Source organism: Gavia stellata, chromosome 10 (genome assembly GCF_030936135.1).
Source record: "Gavia stellata isolate bGavSte3 chromosome 10, bGavSte3.hap2, whole genome shotgun sequence".
Classification (NCBI taxonomy): domain Eukaryota; kingdom Metazoa; phylum Chordata; class Aves; order Gaviiformes; family Gaviidae; genus Gavia; species Gavia stellata.
Window position 1 is genome coordinate 35402940 of NC_082603.1, and position 20827 is coordinate 35423766.

At 37.8% G+C, this 20827-nt stretch overlaps 1 protein-coding gene across 1 annotated transcript in view; it reads left to right on the forward strand.

Annotated features, from left to right (window-relative positions):
- LRRC7 (leucine rich repeat containing 7) overlaps nt 1–20827 on the forward strand; it is a 103636-nt gene that overhangs the window by 18968 nt on the left and 63841 nt on the right. Inside the window, exon 6 of the mRNA XM_059821792.1 lies at nt 18244–18307. Coding sequence (XP_059677775.1) covers nt 18244–18307 — 64 coding nt within the window. The remainder of the gene's footprint in view (nt 1–18243; nt 18308–20827) is intronic.

The window sequence follows — 20827 nt, forward strand, 5'->3', positions numbered from 1 at the left end:
TATATATGCTATATACATATACACACTGTATCTGTATCTATAGTCAGTCATTTCATAGAGTGGGAACCAGCCTAGCAAAAACAAACCAAAGAAGGAGCAGTAGGTAGTAGGGTGGCCTGAGTGTCAGTGCTAGGAGAGAAGATGGGGAAGGTGCAGAGTATCAGGGGGACAGGAAAGTGAGGGGGCATTAGGATCACGGTTTAGATTATATTGGCTGCTGAGGATTTACACCCCGTGAGCAATGTGGCTGCTGCTGTCAGAAAGCCTTGCTTGGCCTGCCCTAGGAAAAGTGCATGCTGCCTTTCTGCTCTTAAAAAATAGTCTGGCCTAGACTAGCTAGTCCACAATTTAACCCAACCCCAAAACTAAAAGGCCAACGTTCCTAATTTTTTGGCCAAGCATTCTAGGAGCCGTGGCACATACACGAAGCTCAGAGATGGTTCACTAATGTTCATCACTTTGCTTGTTTGCATGCTGAGGATCTGTGGTTGTGTCAGGACAGCACAGAGTTGTTACAGTAATTGAAGTAAATCACCAATTCTTCAAACAAATCTAGTAGCTAAATTTACAACTTAGTTAGGAAAGCAGTGTTCTGAGCACATTTCAAATGTATCAACAAAAGCTTTTAATTTATCTAACAGCCGTATTTAAGCCTGGCCTGGTTACTACTCCAATGGAAGCTCATTAATTTGCATTGAATTTTATATTTTCTGATTAGGCTGTGTCATAAATATTCATTGCTCTTCATAGCAACAAATGTCGGCAGACCTGCCACTCCTAAACTGAATGTTTTGGGACTTCAACATCCTGTTGAATTCCTGAGAGCGATCAAGAATATTTTGTATCTCAGTAAAGAATCTGGAAACTATACCCGTGCTGTTGCTTGCACTAAGCAGCCAGGCAGCCTGCCTATATTTTTTCAAAAATCTTTGAGTAAATTAAAGTAGTTAATATGATCGTTGCTCTTAGAGCTGTTTGGGCTGAGGAAAACACCTTTTCAGAGTTTTGTGGGATTTCTTTCAGTACAGGTTTGTAAAATTGAAAAATTGTAGAGACCGCATTTGTAAATGGTGAGTCACTAGTGTCTGAGAAACTGTAGGTGCTGGTAATTGATGAGAAAATACTTGTATTTGTTGTATTCATCCTAATGACTCACCGGTTCCCAACTGAAGCTGTAGCTTCTCATGTCTTCTTTGGTTTTCTTGATGGTAGGTATTACAGCTATTGTTTTTCTGCAATGCCGTGCCATTAGGAAATAATGTACAATGGTGACATTACCAGAGGGGTGGGTCCCTAGCAGCTAATGTTAGGGAAAAACGGGATTTCTCTTGGTCTTCGGCTGTTGTTCAGAATTAATCTGCTTTGTGAAGAGTAAAATTTGTAGATCCAAGTTCTCAAGTACAGCCTCTAAAATTGGAAGAACTATGTAATTCTGAAGATGAGAGCAATTAAGAACTGGATCAAATTTAATAGTACAGTGTGCAAGGTCATGTACAGAGGGACTAATAGGAATTTATGTTATAAATTAGGAGTTCTTCAATCAGAAATCATATTGGGAAAAAAAAAGACACGAGTGTATTAGAAGGATGTAAAATGTCTATGAGTCATCGATCTAATAGAGCCATGACAATGCCAAATGTTCTTTGTCAAAGTATTTTCACTAGAGACAAAGAGGTGTTTATGACATTGTATAAAAAAAGAGGGAGGCCTCATCTGGAAATGAGTGAAGTGAGGAAGAGCTAAATCAGATGTATAAATCAGATGATAGGAAAAATAATGAATGGAGAGTGTATTATATGGAAGGGCCCTAAAACTAATGTGTTACTTAATCTAAGAAAACAGAAGTTGAGGGGAGAGAAGTTAGTGTTTGTCTCTACACACAGAGTCAAGGTAGGCAACTGGGAAGAGAACTCTTTCTTCTGCCTGGACAAGGGACGGAGCTGTGTGTGGTTAGCAGAGTAACAAGTAAGGATAAACTGGCCATGAGAGGTAGGAATGAGAAGTTGCCAAAGTATCAGAATCGTCAGTACCTTCTCCCTCCTCCTTTTAAGATTGAAAAACATCACTCTGTGTTTTGCTGAGAGACACAAGAAGCATTTTTGGCCTGGGGGTGGGTCTCCTCAGTGCAGACGAGTGGAGGTAGGCGGTGGGGGAAGCGCCGGCTGGGCCCTGTACCACAGCTGCCGGAGGAACCGGCTGCGGGTGTCCTGCCAGGCAGGACACGCTGGGATGTGCATTCAGTCTGCCCTGGCTGGCCAGTCCGACCTCGTCCTGTCACAGCCTTCGAGTTTTCACCAGAAAATTGTGGAAAGATTAAACTTAAATGGCCTATGTTGCAGTCCCAACGATTTGAACTCGGTGGTGTATTGCAACATCAAATCTGCTCTCCGCATAAGGCAATTTTTGGTGGTTGTTAAGTAAACTGGCTGAAATCAACAGAAATGGTAAGTTTTTACCACAAATGATGTAACTGCATTGTAAGATTCTTCGTGTTGATCAGCACTTTGATATTCCTTTGAAGATGTTTGCGTGCGTTGTTCTTTGTTCTTTTAAATCAGTACATTTCTGAAAGATACTTATTTTCCAATTACCTCTGTCCCCTCGGTTTGCAATTGTTTTAGCGTAATCTTCCTGCATTGCCAAGGTACTTCATACCTGTAATTTTACTCCCAGTTTGAGTCAGGAATAAAAGGACTTTATGGATGTGATGATGATGATAGGGTTTGGGTTTTTTCCTTTTGTTAAAATTAGCCATTTTATTTTGATGTGTTTTCAGTCTTAAAATGTAAACAACTGGTTTTTATTCTTGATTGCACAGTTTTAGGCTTTGATTGTAATAAAATATAACCGTGAAAATACAGGCAATATGTTTTGGCCATACAGTCTTATCTCTGAGCATTGCTGCTAATAAGTATGTTTGTTGTCAAAATTCAGACTCTACTTGAAAAATCATTGTTTAGACTTACCTATTGTAGGCAATATAAAGTTGGTAATCTTCTGGTTTGCTTTTTTTTGCACATGTCTCAAGTTGTAAAGAATCTCTGGGTTTTAACTGCCACTATTTGCATTACAACAGTACTTCTGTGCATTCTAGTTCCACAAAAGAGTGGTTCTCAAAAATTCCATGAAAAATAAACCTTCTTATTTTTGTATAATATTTTACTATCAATGCTTGAGTATCTTCCTTGATAAAGGGCAATGGATATGTTTTCTTCCAATAATTCGAAAGCACAGAAGGTCAGTCTCATCTAAAGTTTTCCACGAAAAATATTTCAAAGAGAAATGTAAATAAGAACGATGCCATCTATTAAGTTTTTCCTTATGGCTAAGGAGTGAAGGTGTGAAAAAAATCTTTTTGTGCATATGTAATGAAAGTATCTGTTGCGGCTTCACAGTTAAATATATATTGTAACAAAGACTTAAGGGGGGGGCAGAGAATCCCATTTTTCACCCAGAAGAATTCACTCTTAGGAAATTTCATAAAATGGAATTTTTTTCTTCTATTGAATTCCAAGTGTATTTTTATTTTTTCTGTAAATATAATGTGAAAAACTGACATTTTTCTCTAACATTCTTTCTTTCCATTTCTTTCATTCCCCCAGATAGAAACATAGAACCATAGAAACATAGAAAGAAGGAGCTCTATAAAGTGGTGGTGGGAAGTAATTAATTAATTAATTATCTTTTACAAACTGATTAAATAAAAAATTTTATGAGTCATGGGTTGTTATTTCTTTTATTCCCTGGCCAATCACCTAGCAATGCTATAACTCTTTCACACCTGAAAAATAAGCCAGAATATTAAATGCTGCACTGGGAATGCCAAACTTTTAATTAATTCCACTACCAAGCTGCCATGCTGATCTGCACCAAATTAATGTGCCAGTTATCTGCAACTACAAAACGTCTAGCAAAGAAATCAGGCAGAAACAAGGCAAAGTGGCGAAGGTTGTCCTGTTCCTGTTGTAATGATCATAAATACATATTTGTTGAAATTACTTGTAACTCTTGTTTATGCTGGTTATTTCTTAAAAGTGGTGAGACTGTGTTTAAGGAGACTCAAAAGATCAAGGTTTCTAAGCCGCATCATAAAAACTGTATAAAAAGCACATAGTAATTTGTTTTTAAAACAATACAAAGTGAAGTAGACTAGATTTTTCCTTGGCAAAATACATATAAAATAATAGCAGGTGTTTTGCAGAGGTCAAGTTTGCAAATTGGAAGTATCAAAACCTGTAGAGAGTTACAGTCTTATGCCCTTCTGTAGCTAAGACTTTATTCCAAACTGAGGAGTACGCAGAATAATACAGATGAATCACTTGTATAGATACAGCGGGTGTATTGAATGCTGACATTCCCCTTAAGTAATCATTTTAGTATAAAAGCTGGCATATATCACTTAGAAGCATCTCTGGTGATTTATCAAAATATTGTTTGAAACACTGTCAGGTAAAGTTATTTTGTTCTTGTTCCCTATTTCAATACCACTTTGCTTTGACTTTTAAAGGTAAGCACAAACATTTCTCAGCTTTTGCAGTGTTGAAAGTCTGTAGATATGGCCTTGCTTGTTTCTTTAGTTTCATCTCAGCAGGAATGAGGCAATAAAGATTCAGAAAGATACTCAGACATTGAAAACATCACAATGTGTTACCTTTTTTCAGATGTGAAATTTCCTGAATAATAGTGATTATTATTTCCATTTACCTGAAAATGGAGTTGGAAAAAGCATTCTTGTGACTTAAGACCATTAGTCCCATTGACTTCAATAACATTTATATTCCTAACGTCCTTATCACTTCCAAAGTCCCGTTTTCGGAAGTAGATTTGCAAAAATCACAGGTTGTCTTAAGTGTGTTGAAGTCAGTAGAACAGACAATTTATATCAGCTGAGAATCTGTCCAGTGGCACCTAAATATAGGTTTAAAAGCTTAGCTTTAGACTGCTATTTTTTGAAATGCTGTTCCACTTCCTTCTAGTTTATTATAAAGATGTAAGCTGTTTCCCACACTTTGAGATTACAAGTATTTTCATCATTCATGGTGACCTGTTTTCTTCAAATAGTAAGTCTGGCTGAGTTTAATAAATCATATTCAGAAGACTTACTACTTTGGCACTACGTTATTAAAATATTGCCAATATTTTAATAACCAACTGCTACTACCTATCTTCCCTTTAGGCTATTTTAAACTGAATATATTTACTGCTAAGAGAAGATGCAGAAAAATGTATTATATTGTTTTCTTATTTTAAGAATGCTTTTCCACCATATATAGTGGGTCAAATTTGTCTGAAAAATGGCATTAATTATTCCTGTCTGAAGGCATTAGTGGCAGGTTTTTTGGCGTATCTCCTGTAAGGGACACTCTGGGTGAAGATACAGCTAGAACTTCTTGTACGGCATTGAACATACACCAGTACTGCTTCTGCCATCTAGGATAATCCTAGATTATCACTTTAACTGTGATTAGTGGTTCTCATCGGGAGGTGTTCATGCTGTATAATTTTCATGTGTCAAATGGGCAAAGGAAAGGCAGAGCAGAAATTAGAGCTTTGTGTGTAGGCCCGTTTCATGCACCACATTTTTTAAATTTATTTATCACTTATTTGCTTCTTTAAAACTTCCATTTAAAAGATGCAAAAGTGATTTCTTTTTTCAGAAGAGTTTATATCTGATTAGTAGGGCTAAGTTTCAGATAAAGACTTCATGGCACAAAGTGGTAGGAGGGGAGAACATTTATAACTGTAGAGAATCACCCTAGCCCACCTTACACTAATTTGTTCTTAATTATACCAGAACCCTGAGCTCCTCCCAGAACAACCAGGAGCTAAACACACACAGAGTTCACTCTGACTGTTATTAATGAGATCTAATTTGGTTATGCTTAGACTCTGTGCTCTGCTTTCTCAGGTATGGTTGTTTTATGGCATGCGAGGAAATTGCTCATTATATTCAGAACACCTTAAGTCAGTATCCTTTTAATTTTACTTGATGAAAAATAAAATCTACAGAGTAAAAACGCCTGCACACAATTCAGACTGCAAGAGGAATTAAATAGAGAGAAGATGACTGCTGGAATGCATTGAGAACAGGATGGGGTTTTTACCTGCCATGACCATCGGAGACCTTTTCTTTTTCCCAGCTGGAATAGGAGACTGCTAGAAACAGATGTTTCCCAGCTGCAGTACTGCTGCAGCGTTGACTTGCAGGTAACACGCACCTCCTCTGAGTATCGGTATGTGTGGCACTGTGTGTCGCTCCCCTGTGTTCTCTTTGAGTAATAGCTCCACCTGATGCCCTGGGACAGTGTGTTTCTGTCATTTAATAGGTTCTTGGGTTAAGGATGGATGGTTCTGAGCTAAACGTATGTAGAATGATGTTTTTAGTTGTTGCCATCCTTAGCCGTATCGAAGCGTAGAAACTGTACCTGCAGATGCTGTGGGCTGTGAACTTCAGCAGTGGCCGTATGGCCCTTCACCTGAGAGGGAAGGGATATCCTGTGACCTGTGTTCTCGCAGTGCATCGGAAGGTCCCTCAAGGCCAGCAAGCAGACAGCGCCTAACCTGTGATCAGCTCTGTGGTGTGCAGAAGGTTACCTTGTGCTGCCGTTTCCCTCAAGCCTTGAAAAATTCACTGCACTGCAAGGCATTTTATTTATATAATCAGGAAAATGAAAACAATAATGCAAAACTGGATGACTCTCAACTGCTTATATTCTAACACATATAAAACATGGTTGACAATTACTTCTGAAAAACTGTGGAATACATATGTCTGAATAAATTACAATGGTCATTAGCTCTTTATCGCAATTACATTTCCCTGTAGCTGGCCAGTGAGTTCTTTTATGAACTATTAATATTTGTATTTCCTGTTGAAATACATTTGTAGATCATATTCACCAGTTATACCCAGTACTTGTGCCTTGTAGCTGTCTTTTCAGCACGTATGGCTTTTCCATGCTTCTCCCACTTCAGTGTCTCCAAAGGACTGGTTCAGTTAAAGCTCACGAGCTCTGTGTTGCAGCTTGCTTCCTGCCATTGGATTATGAAACAAATCTTGCCCATATTTGCCATACTTCGTAATGGAATATCATCTTTAACCGTTCTCTAATAACGGAATGAGAAGATCGCATTCTGGCCCGCAGTTGCTGTGGTTTTTCCCTTTTCAAGCTATGCCTCTTAGATAGAAGTCTTACATTGGCCTCCTCTTTGGCAGCCGTTCCCCAGAGTGCAGTGTGTGTCGGGTGGGGTTAATTTGCTTGTGATGTTCTCTTAGCCCACTTGGCAAACAGGCACTGCAGGCAAACACCGTATCAATGGTGTGGTAAAGTAACTATCTTGGAGAGCCGGTCAGTAGAGATCTTCCAGATCTTATAAACCATACTTCTTCAGTTGAAACTACTGGAGATCACCTATGAAGAAATCAACCATTCTTCTGAGGGAGCATAACTGTAACTATATACAGGTATTTCGTGTGCGACAGCAAGGGTTGTCCTTCTGCTTTTTCATTTTCTGAGGTGCTCCTTGCCATCTCTGACTACTTCCATCCTTCTTCCTCAGTTAATATGTAGACAGTTACTGAGTCATGACATTTTTCATCTGAGATTCATCCTTGTCTTTTTCTAGCACATCCCCATTTCATTTCTCTGGCTTTCGCATTAGAAATAATCCTGGGTTTTGTTCGTGTTCACACTGTCTTTCAGCCGTATTTCCGTAGAATCAGGAATCAAAAGGATGGCTAAATAAGAAACCTGTGCTGAGAGTAAAATTCTTTTACTCTTGTTTTTTGGGTTAGCTGATTCAGTTAACTTTTAGTCGTCAGATATTCATTAATGCCCTTTGAACTTGGTTCATCCCTGTTAATTATGCAGCATCTTAAGTTAGGTCTTCTTCCTGCTCTCTGGCAAAGTAAATGGGAAAACAGGGCCAAAACTGCATTTTCAGTCTTGCAGGCTAAAACTAGGTCTCTCTTTTATTTATGTTCATTCATTCCATGCAAAATCAGTACATGAGAGTATAAAGCATGTGCTGAATTCTTAAGAGATACAGGTTCTTTTTTAGTTGTCTTTTAGTAGTGGGAAACCTAGAGCCTGTTTCTCTGCCTTCGAGATGGTGGAGACCCAGATCCCAAGTACTAGTCATTTTATATTAATATAAAAATATGTTCAAGTTGATCAGTACTGCAGTGTCTTCAAATCAGTTGTTTACTTTCCACTGTATTATTACACTGTAAACAAAATGCAAGTTGTCAAATACCTTATTTACCAAATACCGAATCTTTTAAGCAAAACCAGTGAGGTGACCTTTGTGGCAGTGAATGACACTTGCTCAGTTTCTGTGGTTCTGAATTTAGAGAACTGCAGCGGGTCCTGGGTTCATAATTGTTGGAAAGCTGTATTTGTCCCAGAACATGGAACAGTTTTTATTGTCGTTATGTGACCTGTTTTACTGATATATTGTGTTTCTTTGTCCAAATGCAGACATCTTATAGCAAGATCATTGATCTCATCAGACCTACATACAGTTTACTAGATGTGAATTTGGCTCCAAGGTTCAGTGACTGTTAGGGTGTATTTACCCTGTGACTCTAATGTGCCAAAGCTCATACTTCCCTCAAGGAATATTAATTCTGAAATTCACTGACAGAATAGCTGTATGTTTGCTGTTACATGTATTTCGGATGTTTTTAACTAGATATACTTTGAAGCTGGATATACTTTGAAATTTTGCAAACGTGAATTTCCCGTGTTCAAGTTGCCCATTGAAATCAGCATTTTAAGATAGATATGAGGTTAAGAAATACACGTTGCTTTCTGGAAAAGGGACGATGGTTTACTTGAGGGAATTCAGTCTTGCAAGTGGGCACATATTTTCTTCTATCTTCCGGATAGCATCCCTCCAGATTTTTCTGAGATAAACGGCATGAAGTAGAAAATACCAAATGATAAGCGGTAATTTTCAGTTTTCTATATCAAAGAATCCTTCAAGCAGTGATTTGTAAGCAAAATGGGACATTTCAGGGTCATGCTGTGAATGTGTACATTTGGGATTACTTGGCTCCAACGTTCAGGAAAGCACTCTTAAGATACTTTTAGAAGTACCAGACGTATCCTTTCCTCGTAGTCAAACCGCTGAGCCCATCCCAGCCTGTTTCCCTGCGGTTACAGAACAGTAGGTGATAGTTGTGTACTCTGCAGGTGAGTCCTGTTCAGCCGCCTATGCTGACAGAGCAGCTGCTGCTCCAGAATGCAGCGTGTTCCCAGAGTGTGGTGAGCAAGAACCCACAAACAGGGATCTACAAAGAATATCTAATTACGTGCCATAGGGCATATCGTAAGAAAATTTGTGCACCGGGTAAGGCTGACTTTCATGTAATTTAGTCCAGAAAATGGAAACATACATTAACCTTGTTTTTAACCATGAAAACCAGTTATCAGGAAAATGGTAGAGGAATCCAGAAAGCAGATGCAAAATAAAAAGAGAAAAAAGGTGTTTGGAAAAAAAAGGATAAAAAATTTATTCATAAAGTCTTGATATTGCCAGGAGCTTTGCACTGGCTAATGAGATTTTCTCTGTATTCTGTTTGTTTATGAAATCAGTTAAGCAGAAGTGGATCTGAACTGAAATTTAGAATGCCCTTCCCCAACAATTTGAGAGCTTTGTTGGGAAAGAAATTGATGTGTGACTGAGGGTCAAAACTGTGAAGATGTCACCTTTCTCTACAATGAGTTGAGCAAACCTTTCCTGTTGCAGAGTGATTCATAACAGGCTCCTGAACTAAAGGATTAATTTTAGAGATCTGATCCATTTCCACCATAAACAAAACTGATGGGAATTTAGGATCCTATGTGGAAGGCAATATTTTGAGCCAGTAGTGTGTTTTTACAATCTGTACCTTTTGCAGGCAAACATTTTTCCTAAAATTGGGTGTCCATGTCTTTTTATTATGACTGAATCATGAAAGAGCTTGATTTCCAGTTTCTGTATGTAGGACTTTTGTCTTCATGGTGCTTTTTATTTTAGGTCCTTGATACTGAGTTAGGTAAAGTCTCACAAGTCTTCAGTGCCATAGATGCATTGGTTGTGTTTAGACACCTTCTGCACCAGCAGTTCCATCTTTTGGGCATTGAAATTGATTTTTCTCATCTTAGCATTTGAAGATGGAGAGTGCCCTTGCCCATCGCCTGAGAGTGTACAGTGGCTCGAACAGCAGAGGATGTGGAATCAGCAGATTTTCGGGCACCAGAAATGGCAGCATCAGGAGCATCAGCACGAGTAGACTGTGTTGAGGTAGTTCTCCCAAACTGTATTATGAAACCAAACAATTCTGCTGTACAAAGGCTGATGGAGGCTGCCTCTTACTCCAGAACATTTAATCTGGATGAATATGTTGGGTGGTTTCCCCTGTGCTCAACCCAAGTAACATTGTGTACAGCCCTGCATTTTGCACAGCAGTATTTCCGATAGCCATGCAACCAAGGCAACCGTCTGCTTTGTGGATTGTCTGCTCCCGGCTTCTCTTTGTGATAATAACGAGACCATACAGAAGTAACAAAGAACACTGCCATGACTGACTGAGAGTTTCTGGAGTTAGTCTTCAGAGACTTAATTGCTTTAGGCATCATCCCATGGTCTCTGCTATATTCTCTGATTTGTGGACTGATACTGCAGATTGTAAAATCCTTAAGTTCTTCAATATCATTAAAAGTTGAAATGGATATTATTTGTGATAGTTAAAGATGAAATAGACATTATTTCAGATATTATGTACATTATTTTAGATATTTTCTCTGTTATATATTTCAGTCCATGTGTAACAATATTTTGTATCCTCAAAATCGGGTTTTAAACGTACTCTCTTATTTTGAAGCCTGAATAATATAGAGATTCAATACTTCATGACAGATTAATTTATACTTTTGGTCCTCTGCTTTACACCATACGTGTTTTATATTCTAGAAATGATATAAATTATCTTGAGATTCACTGAAAGCTAAGACTTGAGTTTTCTTTGTGAGCCGTTAGGTGATGTGTAAGTAAGTAGCTCTTTGTGGTTGTATCATGTAATGCTTTAGCCCTGGTTAAGAGTTAACTACTCTGCAACAGGTGAACTATTAAGTATTAATTGTACATTGTAAGTTCCAAACTGATTCATTAATGAATTTAAAATTACGTTGCAAGGTTTAAAATAGTACCACTGGAAAAGACTCCTGAATGTGACATTTTAACAGGTTTGAAATAAAGGTTACTGTGGACAACAAAAGCGTGAGAAAATATTATTTGAAATGAATACAGCAGATAATACAGTAATGGCAACATATTTGCCTTTATTTGCTTTTTATTTCTTCAGAAAATAATGCTATCCATTTATCATAAACTCAATTACAAATATAATTCTGTATGTTGTTGCATGAGGAATAGAGTATGTAACGGTTGCAACTTTCTCAGCCCTATCTTTGTAGAAGTATGACATAGAAGTAGCACGCCTTAGTTGTATAGCAATATTACATTGCCTCTTTCATTGTATTTATTGTTGTGTAAATCTAGTTGTGTCTCTGACACAATTGCTTTTCACTCATGAATTTTTACCTACTAGAGCTACTTTTGTTACTTATGACTACAGTTCTTCATATGTGGGAATAATTCAGATGTGATTAGAAGTTTGTGATTGAAGGTTTGAATAAACCTTCTTGTAGTCACCATCTCCTGTCTGTCAGAAAGCTGCCCAGGATTTTGATGAGAATACCATGATTTCATGAAAACAATTTGTGGCAGTTGACTCACTTGTTTTGCCAGAAACTGTAAATGCAAGGCATTTCCCTGGTTATTTGGAGTGTTTACAATGTGTAGATAAGTATCTTCTGAATAAGGCAGCAGAAACAAATGTGCAAGAACATGAGAAAGTTATATTAAGGTGATATATGTGATTACCATGAATTACAATTAATACCACTGAATTGTATAATGTGAGTTATAATTTATGGAGTGTGAATGTTTTAAAACTATTGTGAGCAATGTTAATTTTTCACAAGTATTCAGTAATCTCTCTACGCTACTCTTTATGCTGGTTTTCATGCATTTGCAGTCTTTTGAGAACCATGTTCCATTACTGTGTTTAAAAATAATTAAAGAAAAGATTCACCTCACTGTGAACCTACTGTGAGGTCCACTTCCATAGCTGAGCATCATATCTTCTCCATATAACTCCTGCAGTTACTTATGAATGGAAGAATAGATCCAAATGCGATATGGATAAAGATTTATGTGAAATTTTTGGCTGCAAGTTTTATTAGCACATTAATTATATTACATTATATCATTTAACCAATGAATATTTAACTGAGCATTACTCATAATTGCACCTTTCCTGTTCCACCTTTATAAAATGACCCCACATAAAAAATATAATGAATCTTTTCATAAGAAAAATATAAGTAATTACATGAAAGAGATAAAAATATCGCAAGCTAATGAAAAATCTCATATATTATTCCATTGGGTACATTTGGCAGTGTGCTTTATCTTTTGATATAGTACCAGCTAACTGAAATTAATCTGCCCCCGTATAAATGTTACAGTTTCTGAAAGTATGTATCAGACTGCCTTTAGAAAGTACACAAAGTAATGTTTAAAAGTTGCCTTTTATGGTAAATTTACAGTAGTACAAACCAAACCCTTAAAGTTTTGTTCAAAGGTAGAATACAGTATGAAATACACAATTTTTACTAACTCGATTGTAACTTAGATTACTATCCATTTCATCTTTGAAGAGTTTCAGAGTTTCACATTTCAAAATATATAATTCTGTATGTGTATAAACAGTAATTATACATGTAAATAACAGAGAAATAGCGCTGTTCGGTTCCCAGTTCCAGTTAGCAGGTATTTTCAGTCTGGGCTTTTTGAGCAGCCCAGCAGGTATTTTCAGTCTTGCGGCTGGGCTTTTTGAGCGCTTTGACGTGGGCATGGGGAGTATAACCACTAGAAGCTTTTATCGACTGCAGTGCAGAATGATAAAGTTGGAAGTAATATTGCCTGTGAGAGAAAACTTTGTACATGCTATTAAAAATGTATGTCAAGTTTCCTGGGTTTTTTCCATGTGAAGGCATTGTACTATGTAATGCTTGTCGTTGTATACAGTTAATGTTATAGCTGAAAAACTTGTAACATCTGCAGCGTAAAGAACGATGAACTTGCAATGCTCACACACTGAAATGTGTTGCCCGTGTTGTAAAACTTCTGTGTGGTACTAGGGAGTGAAACCTGCCGTCAGGATTTGTTAAAGGAACTTTGGTAATGTTTAAATGCTTTTCTGGACTTAATCACTCAGGCTGAGTGTGTGCACAACCTGACTGTTTAACGAGTGGCTGGTCTTCAGAGGGGCCCAACTGATTTGTTTTAAGCAAAAATACTTTGATTTCCAAAACAGCAACTGGTAAATTGTGGGTAAGTAAGTGTCATCATTTTTAGAAACTCTGAGTCCAGCTTGCAAACACTTACTGGCGGCGAGTGCACACATTAGTGTAAAGACTTCTCATGAAGTTAATGAGATTCTGTGTGGTAATAAGAGTGTCCATAGTCATCAGGTTTGCAATTACAAATGTAATTATTTATTGCATTGAGTTCAATTAATTTAAAAATTTGTGTATGATATTTACAACTTGTATCTAAATATCCAGAGTCTAAACTAGAGTACCAAATCAATTAAGACACCATGGTGAAAGTTTTAGGAAGAGTAAGTTAGACAAAACATAAAGATTTTTAGGGGTGTCTGTGTTATTTACAGCGAAAGGGAGTATAGATGAGCTGACTTGGGTGTGTTGCAGCTTTGTTTAATAAACTTAGCTTTTGTCTAGATGGGTAAAATTTCAGTCAGCTTTTGCAAGACGTTTCCAAAGAGAAGTTCGGTGCAGTTGGAGCACCAGAGGGGTTAAAAACATTTTTCACTATTATTTTATTGTAGACTATACCACAAAATGGACTCCTTTTGGGGGGAGTGTGAACCATTCACTTTGGCCAGGTGACTTCAGTATCTTCCTTCAGCGTCCTCGTCTGTTGTGCTGGCGGAACGCTTACTGCTGGAATGGCTCCCAGCCTTCCTGACACTTCCATACTAAGGACTTACTGTTAGAAGATAAAATATTTTCATTATTCCTTCTGGTCTTATAGCAATAATAATTCAAAGTAGTGAATACTTCAAAGTAATAAGCAAGTTGGAGATTGGGGAGCATGAATCAAGATTTGTATTACTAAAATGGGGGTCTGTGTAGAGTATTTAGAAAGTCAATTTAAGAACCTGTGTGCTCAATCTAGACTGACCATAGCTATATTGATAAATACTGGTTTCGAACAGCGTCAGATTTAACTCCTCCATGCTATAGGCTTAAACTACAACCTCTTGTTTTGTGCCTTGTAGTCAAAAATCTGTTTTCACTTTTTTACTTAGTTTTAGTTTAGGTGCTAAACCCTTTGGAGCTGTGTGGGCAGCTGCCATTCGTTTTAGCAAACACACAAAAAGTATCTGTCGCTTTCCTGTCTCAGAGATATTTGTGAACATTGATCAAATAGGTTGGAAAATGTATTGGAAAAGAGACGTGGAATAGTTGTGCGACAGGAAAAAGAAAAATACAAAGAAACCATGAACAACAGTGAACTTGAGTGAGTATGAAATAGGTGAACTATCAGAAAGCATTAAAAAGAAAAGTTATCCTGAATTAATCTGCGTTAGGGTGGCTGTCAGCATAGAAAGATGAAATGATTCTTAAAGTAAACTGTGGCTGTTTCTAGGTATTTCCAAAACACCGAAAGATCAGCAGAAATAACATATTTGCTATGTTTCAGACTTGTTAGGAAACTGAGATTGTGCAAAACTGGACAAAAAAGGAATAGTAATGAACAAGTAGAAACATGAACAATTAGAAGAACATTTTAGAAAGCTACAAAGGTTAAAATAGACGTAGGGTAACACAGAAGGCACTGAAGAAATCAATAATATAGCAATACGTCCCGCAGTGGTATTACTGGTGGTTTCACAGTACTGGTAACATCTGTTTCAAAGGACTTTAGGGCGTGGCATTGCACTTCCCAAAATTGTTGTGTAAATGCATTGGTGTTTATTACATTATCTGGCTTAAATTTTCTGTGTTTGAAAATACTGCAGATCATGTTAGATGCAAGGTAACAGCCTAAATATGAAAGACAGCAGGTTCTTTCAAAAGGAATTACTCATTTGGTTCAGCGGTGAACTATTTGCCTAAGAGGCCTGGGTATATTTTAACAACTTCCTGTACGGAACATTAATTTCTGTAAAGTACAGAAGCACACCTGATGCCTGATCTTAGTTTGTGACTGTAAGATTCATTCCTTGAAGTTATGCTGAATGGTGAAGAAATACAGTAGGTCAGTCAAAGTGTCTGTTTAATTAAAGAAATCTAAGAAAGTACATAACGTCTTAAACTTGAGAGCGAAATATTTATCTACATATTTTTTGATTTTGCTAATGTACATCTAGCAGAAAATGCTTCACTCTGCTACTGAAGAATGGCAGTTATATTTCTGTGATTTTTTTTCCTATTTAGAAAACTAGAAGTAAAGTTTGCTTGTAATAAATATGCACAGTATTCTCTATCTAGCCCCGTCACAACCTCATTTTTCCGTAATTTAATAGTTAAGACAGGTCTGTCGTTCTTAGCCCTAGCATCTTATTAATCAGTTTTACTTCTGATACAAATTGCAGAGACAAAATGGTTGATATTTTAGATTCCATCAATTAAGACTATGCTAATTTTTGGATTAGGATCAATTCTGATTACATTAGAAGGCCTCCGAACTGACTGTTGCCATTAACAGTAAATTACTTAATTATTTTTATCCCCTTTTTTTACCACTACCACCACCAAAATCCAGTATGGTATTCAGAGCATATTGGTCTACCAGAGCTTAAAGAAAAATTCTACAGTAGAGGTAATATCCGTTCCAATTCTGTTCACAGAAGCAAAGGCAGCAATTAATTTATTAAATTTGAACTTGATCCAGAATAGGGTAGCCACACTGCCTTTTGGAAGGAGTCCTGGCTCAGGCTGTCTCCCAGATCTGCCCAGGAATTGCTTGGGGTAGAGCTAACGAGCAGCAGCCAAGACTCTGGCAGGAACCGCTTCAGGTTTAGACAGCAGTAGGGCCGGCGGAGGGCCAGCATCCAGCATCGCTCTGGCGTGTTACACCACTTGCATAGCCCTAGGTCTTAGGTCCTTGGAAGACTTGCTAGCTAAAATGCCTTGTGTAGTGCAGAATCATCATTGAAAGGCCTGGAAGAATAAAATTATAATTATTCCATTTCTGCAAAATGAATGAAATCTTTACAGAATATTTATAAAGCCATTTGGTTTAAATTTAATAACCTTTTAAAATATAAAATAAGGGTATTGAGTGCACTATTTGAAATAATTTACTAACTTTTAAATGTCAACCGTTACAAAAAATCAAGATTGATATATTCAAGTGATGAAATCGTTCTTATTCTCGTGTCATAGCCATTTTGAATACAACTTCTTAATCTTAATTTCATACAAACAAGAAATTCTATCATTTTCGAAAGGCCTGAAGTAGCACATAGTACACGTGTCGTGTAGTAAACTAGCTCTAGAAAAAGCTTATTTTTTTCCAACATGAGCAAAGTTGTACAGTACACAGCTGCAGAAGGTCCATTCCAGTGAAGGAAGTGGCAGTCCTGCCATCCTTCTCGCATGCTCAGTCCTTCAGCTCCTGTTCACAAGTTGCTCAGTAATGTTCCTCTCGTTTTGAAAAGATCTTTGCTGCTTTGGGATAACTTCTTTGAGCCAGTGCTTCTGCTGTCACGTATTCTAAGCATCGTTTTTAACAGTCAGTCCACATATGCTGTGATCTGTGCCTTTGTCAGTTTAAGCTATGCTTGAGATAACCAGTTTTTCTCACAGCACAAATTCAGAGATAAACCTGGGAGATTTATCCCATTGACTTAAGTAAATGAAGACTTGAAATCACGTAATTTTTAGCAATTTCTCACTTTTCCTCTTATTTCCCTGTTTCAGTCACCTGAGCCCGAGCTGTGAAAGTGCCTTTTTTGGTGTTACGTAGGGATCAGTCACAGATGTAAATCCAGATTATTCCTCATTTAAAGCCCTTTACTGCATAAAGCATGTTGATACTAACGTTTGGTTCACTTTCTTATGATATGTTCTTATTTGACTCTTTCTTTTATAATGCTGTGAAGAAGGGTAAGCTGCTTTGGTTGATTTTGCTGTCATTTGCACGTGGTCTTTTGCAACAGAGGCTGTGTGGAGCCTTTCCTGCCCTCAGAGGAGCTGCTGCCCCAAAAGGGGCTCTCAGGGAGACCCCCACCAGCGAAGTACGACACCTTGCTCCCATCCACACGCGGTGTCGTGGCTTGCACCGTCTCCCTGCCATGCGCCTGTGCCATGAACTGCACAGGGGGAGGAACGCTTGCCTAGATGTGCTTTGCAGCAGATCAAAGGCTTGAATCTCAGATTGGTCACTTTTAATTAAAACTCTATTCAGTTGTTTATCTGCTTACCATGATAGAGTTTTCATAAGCTACTGGCAGACAGCAAGTGTCACTAAATACCACTGCTTATGGGCGTGACAGTTTGCTTATTGCTGAAGTGGCAGCCATGTTTCAGGTCACCCATACTACAACCCAAAGAGGAGGGGACCCCATCAGCTCAGTGCATTCTGTTAAACCAACACAAGTCCTCAAAACAAGCCTCATCTATGTTTAATTCATTTAGCATGCTGATCCTTGACACAAAAGTGCTTTTGCATCGTGACTGTGGTTAGGCACAGTTTTAGGGAGGTGACAAGCATACTTTGTACTTTTGCTGTGAAAAGCCAAAACACTTTCTAGTGGTTTATAAAGAAGCTGATAACAAATTTATAAATCTGTTTCAAAAATGTCACACTTTCTATTACTTTCAAATGCTTATAAATATAACACAGGTCATTTTCCTTGAGCAACTATGCAAAATTATGCCAAGATTACTAAAGTAATTGTTGCTAGCTTTTTAGTTCAAGAACTTCAGCTCTTGTCTTAAAGATGGAGTATATTGTACTCATTTGCATCAGCATCGGTCTGATGTAATTCTTTTTTGCAATAACAGCATCATTTGAGCTTTATTTTTATCTGAAAAAAATCTGACCGACATTTTACAAGTAAAAATTTCATCTTAGATATCTCCTAATCTGTTACAGGTCAATGCACAAACTGACTCAACTGGAGAGACTTGATCTGGGCAATAATGAATTCTCTGAGCTGGTAAGACATGCACCATTTTTTAATAGAAAGCCTGTGTGGTTTGGATGCTCTGTGTACGGGGCATTAAACTTTTACTTAAATGGCATTGTTGTATTGTGGCCACAAGCTATGGTCACATTTCCTTGTAGAATAGAAGGTTGATCATAGTTCCTGAGGTGAGTGTTGATAATACCATATGCTTCATCTACATCAGGCTTCTGCAGTTCAGATCAAGGTCACAGGTGATTCTCACTCTGAGCTGGGTGCTACTGCTGGAATACTTCAATGTGGGATGAATTGTTGATCTCAGTATAAATACTTGTGTCAGTTATGTATTAATTTCTTAATATCTGTCATTGTCATTATATCCTACAAATATTAGCAATTGCTATTAGCAGAAGTAAATTTTGGACTCCAAAAGCAGTTTCTGTCCGTAACTCACCTCTAAGATGAGAATTAGGTTCCCTGTGATTTAATAGCTTTTGGGAATTTTCTCTAGTATCAGTATAGAAAATAGTCAAGTTGCTGTTCCCTTTAGGTATGTTTCTACTGCATCTATAGGAACTGACACTTCTCAGAAACAGTCTGAGGGTGTTCAAACTGTGTTTTAAAATGGGTCTATTTTTAAGGAGAGCTCACTGACTTCATCCTGCAGGAACTGTAAATATGTTAAGAGAAGCAAAACTTAGAAAAACTGCTGCTTCATCCTTTTTGAGACCTATCACTGCTAGGGCTACTCGAGAGGGCCTGTGCTTTCGTGGGATAACAATTTCATACTGTGACACTCACTATTGCACTGATGGCGAAATAAATGTCTGCCTGTGCTTTACCCACCAACAGCCTGCCCCGTGACTGTGAAACCCTGTGAGCTGAGCCGACTTTCCTCCACAGTCCTAGAAGAGCAATCTGTAAAAACAGTGCTGATGAATCAGGGCTTACAATTTTATGAGGGTGATATTTCCTGTAGCTTTAATTAAAATTAAGATAATTACACTTTAAACAAATCTTGACACGTCATCTAGTAGTAGAAAGCTGTAGCTAAGAGTCTACATCTGGTTTATAGACAGTGCACTATCTTCTACCATTATGGTTATAACCCTGTTAATGTTTACTAATTTATACTGCTGTGTAGGGGAAAACAGATGATTTTAACTCAGATTTTTAATTAAAACTGGAAACCTTTTGCATAGATAAATAGAATAAAATTTTCAGAAGTGGTATTTGGAATTCTGATCAGCAGAAATTTATATATGCTTCCTGAATTCAGTGTGTCTTTTTTGGTGGTGGGTTGGGGTTGTAGTCTTCGTTTTAAATGACTTCAACATCATTCTACATTTTTGCATTGTAGCACACTGTCCCCTAATAATGATAAATTAGGAGTGCAGTGGCCCCATACTGCTATTAGGACTAGACTCCCCGAGTTGGCTCATTTTTCAGGAAGCTGGTCCAAAAGTGTCTGAACTAGAATCAAATACCAGAAGCAAAACAGGCCAGAAGGCAAGGGAACAGCATGAATCTGCAGAACTGTCATAGGAAAAGTGGTACTAGTTTAAATCAAGATCACCTGGAAAAAAGGATTGAAAGGTCCTGTTTTCATGGATTCTGAAAATCTGATTTGGATTCCTTCTTACTGGAGAAAAATACTGCCTAGAACTGTGGTGGCGTGGAAGAGCTTAGTTTCTTTGACAGTCCATTCCTGGACTATTGAAGTCCCTCCCTTTGCACTGGGAGACTCTGTGCTCTTCATACAGACAATCTGGAGCAACAGGCATGGGGTTCAGAATAAAGGTAGTTGCAAAAATGAAGTAAGTATCTTCATTCATTTTCTGGAAACAACATTATACAAATCATGAGATAAGCATGTGTTCCTAAAATAGAAATTGTCACTTCCTAAATAGCAGCCATAGTCAAGTGGCTTAATGTAATCAAGGAAGGGAATAGGTAATCTGTGTCACAGGTCTCCAGGAAAACTGGAGCATTAAATCACGAGGTATGGGTCAAGGATTTGAAATCTCTCAATCTCTGAAGTGTCAAAAACGGCATGGGACAAATGATTAAAACAGTAGCTCTTGCCAGGGTTTCAGGAGTCTGGTGTCAGCAGCAAGGATTTAGAAGAAATTTTGAAAGAAAATAGTTAGGGAGAAAAGGAAAAGGAGAAGGAAAGAGGATAAAACGTAATATACTTTTACCGAAGATTAATGTCAGTCTTCAATTCAGACTTGATACTAGGAAACCTTTCTTTACCGAGAGGATGGTCAAACCCTGGACCAGGCTTCCTAGAGAGGTGGTCGATGCCCCAAGCTCGGCAGTGTTTAAGAGGCGTTTGGACAATGCCCTTTATAATATTGTTCAAGTTCTGGTCAGCCCTGAAGTGGTCAGGCAGTTGGACTGGATGATGGTTGTAGGTCCCTTCCAACTGAACTGAACTGAACTGAACTGTTCTGTTCTGTTCTGTTCTATTCTATTCTATTCTGACTGTGGCAATCTACATGGAAAATGAAAATATTCTCCAAAAATGCGTCAGCAGAAGCATTTCTAACA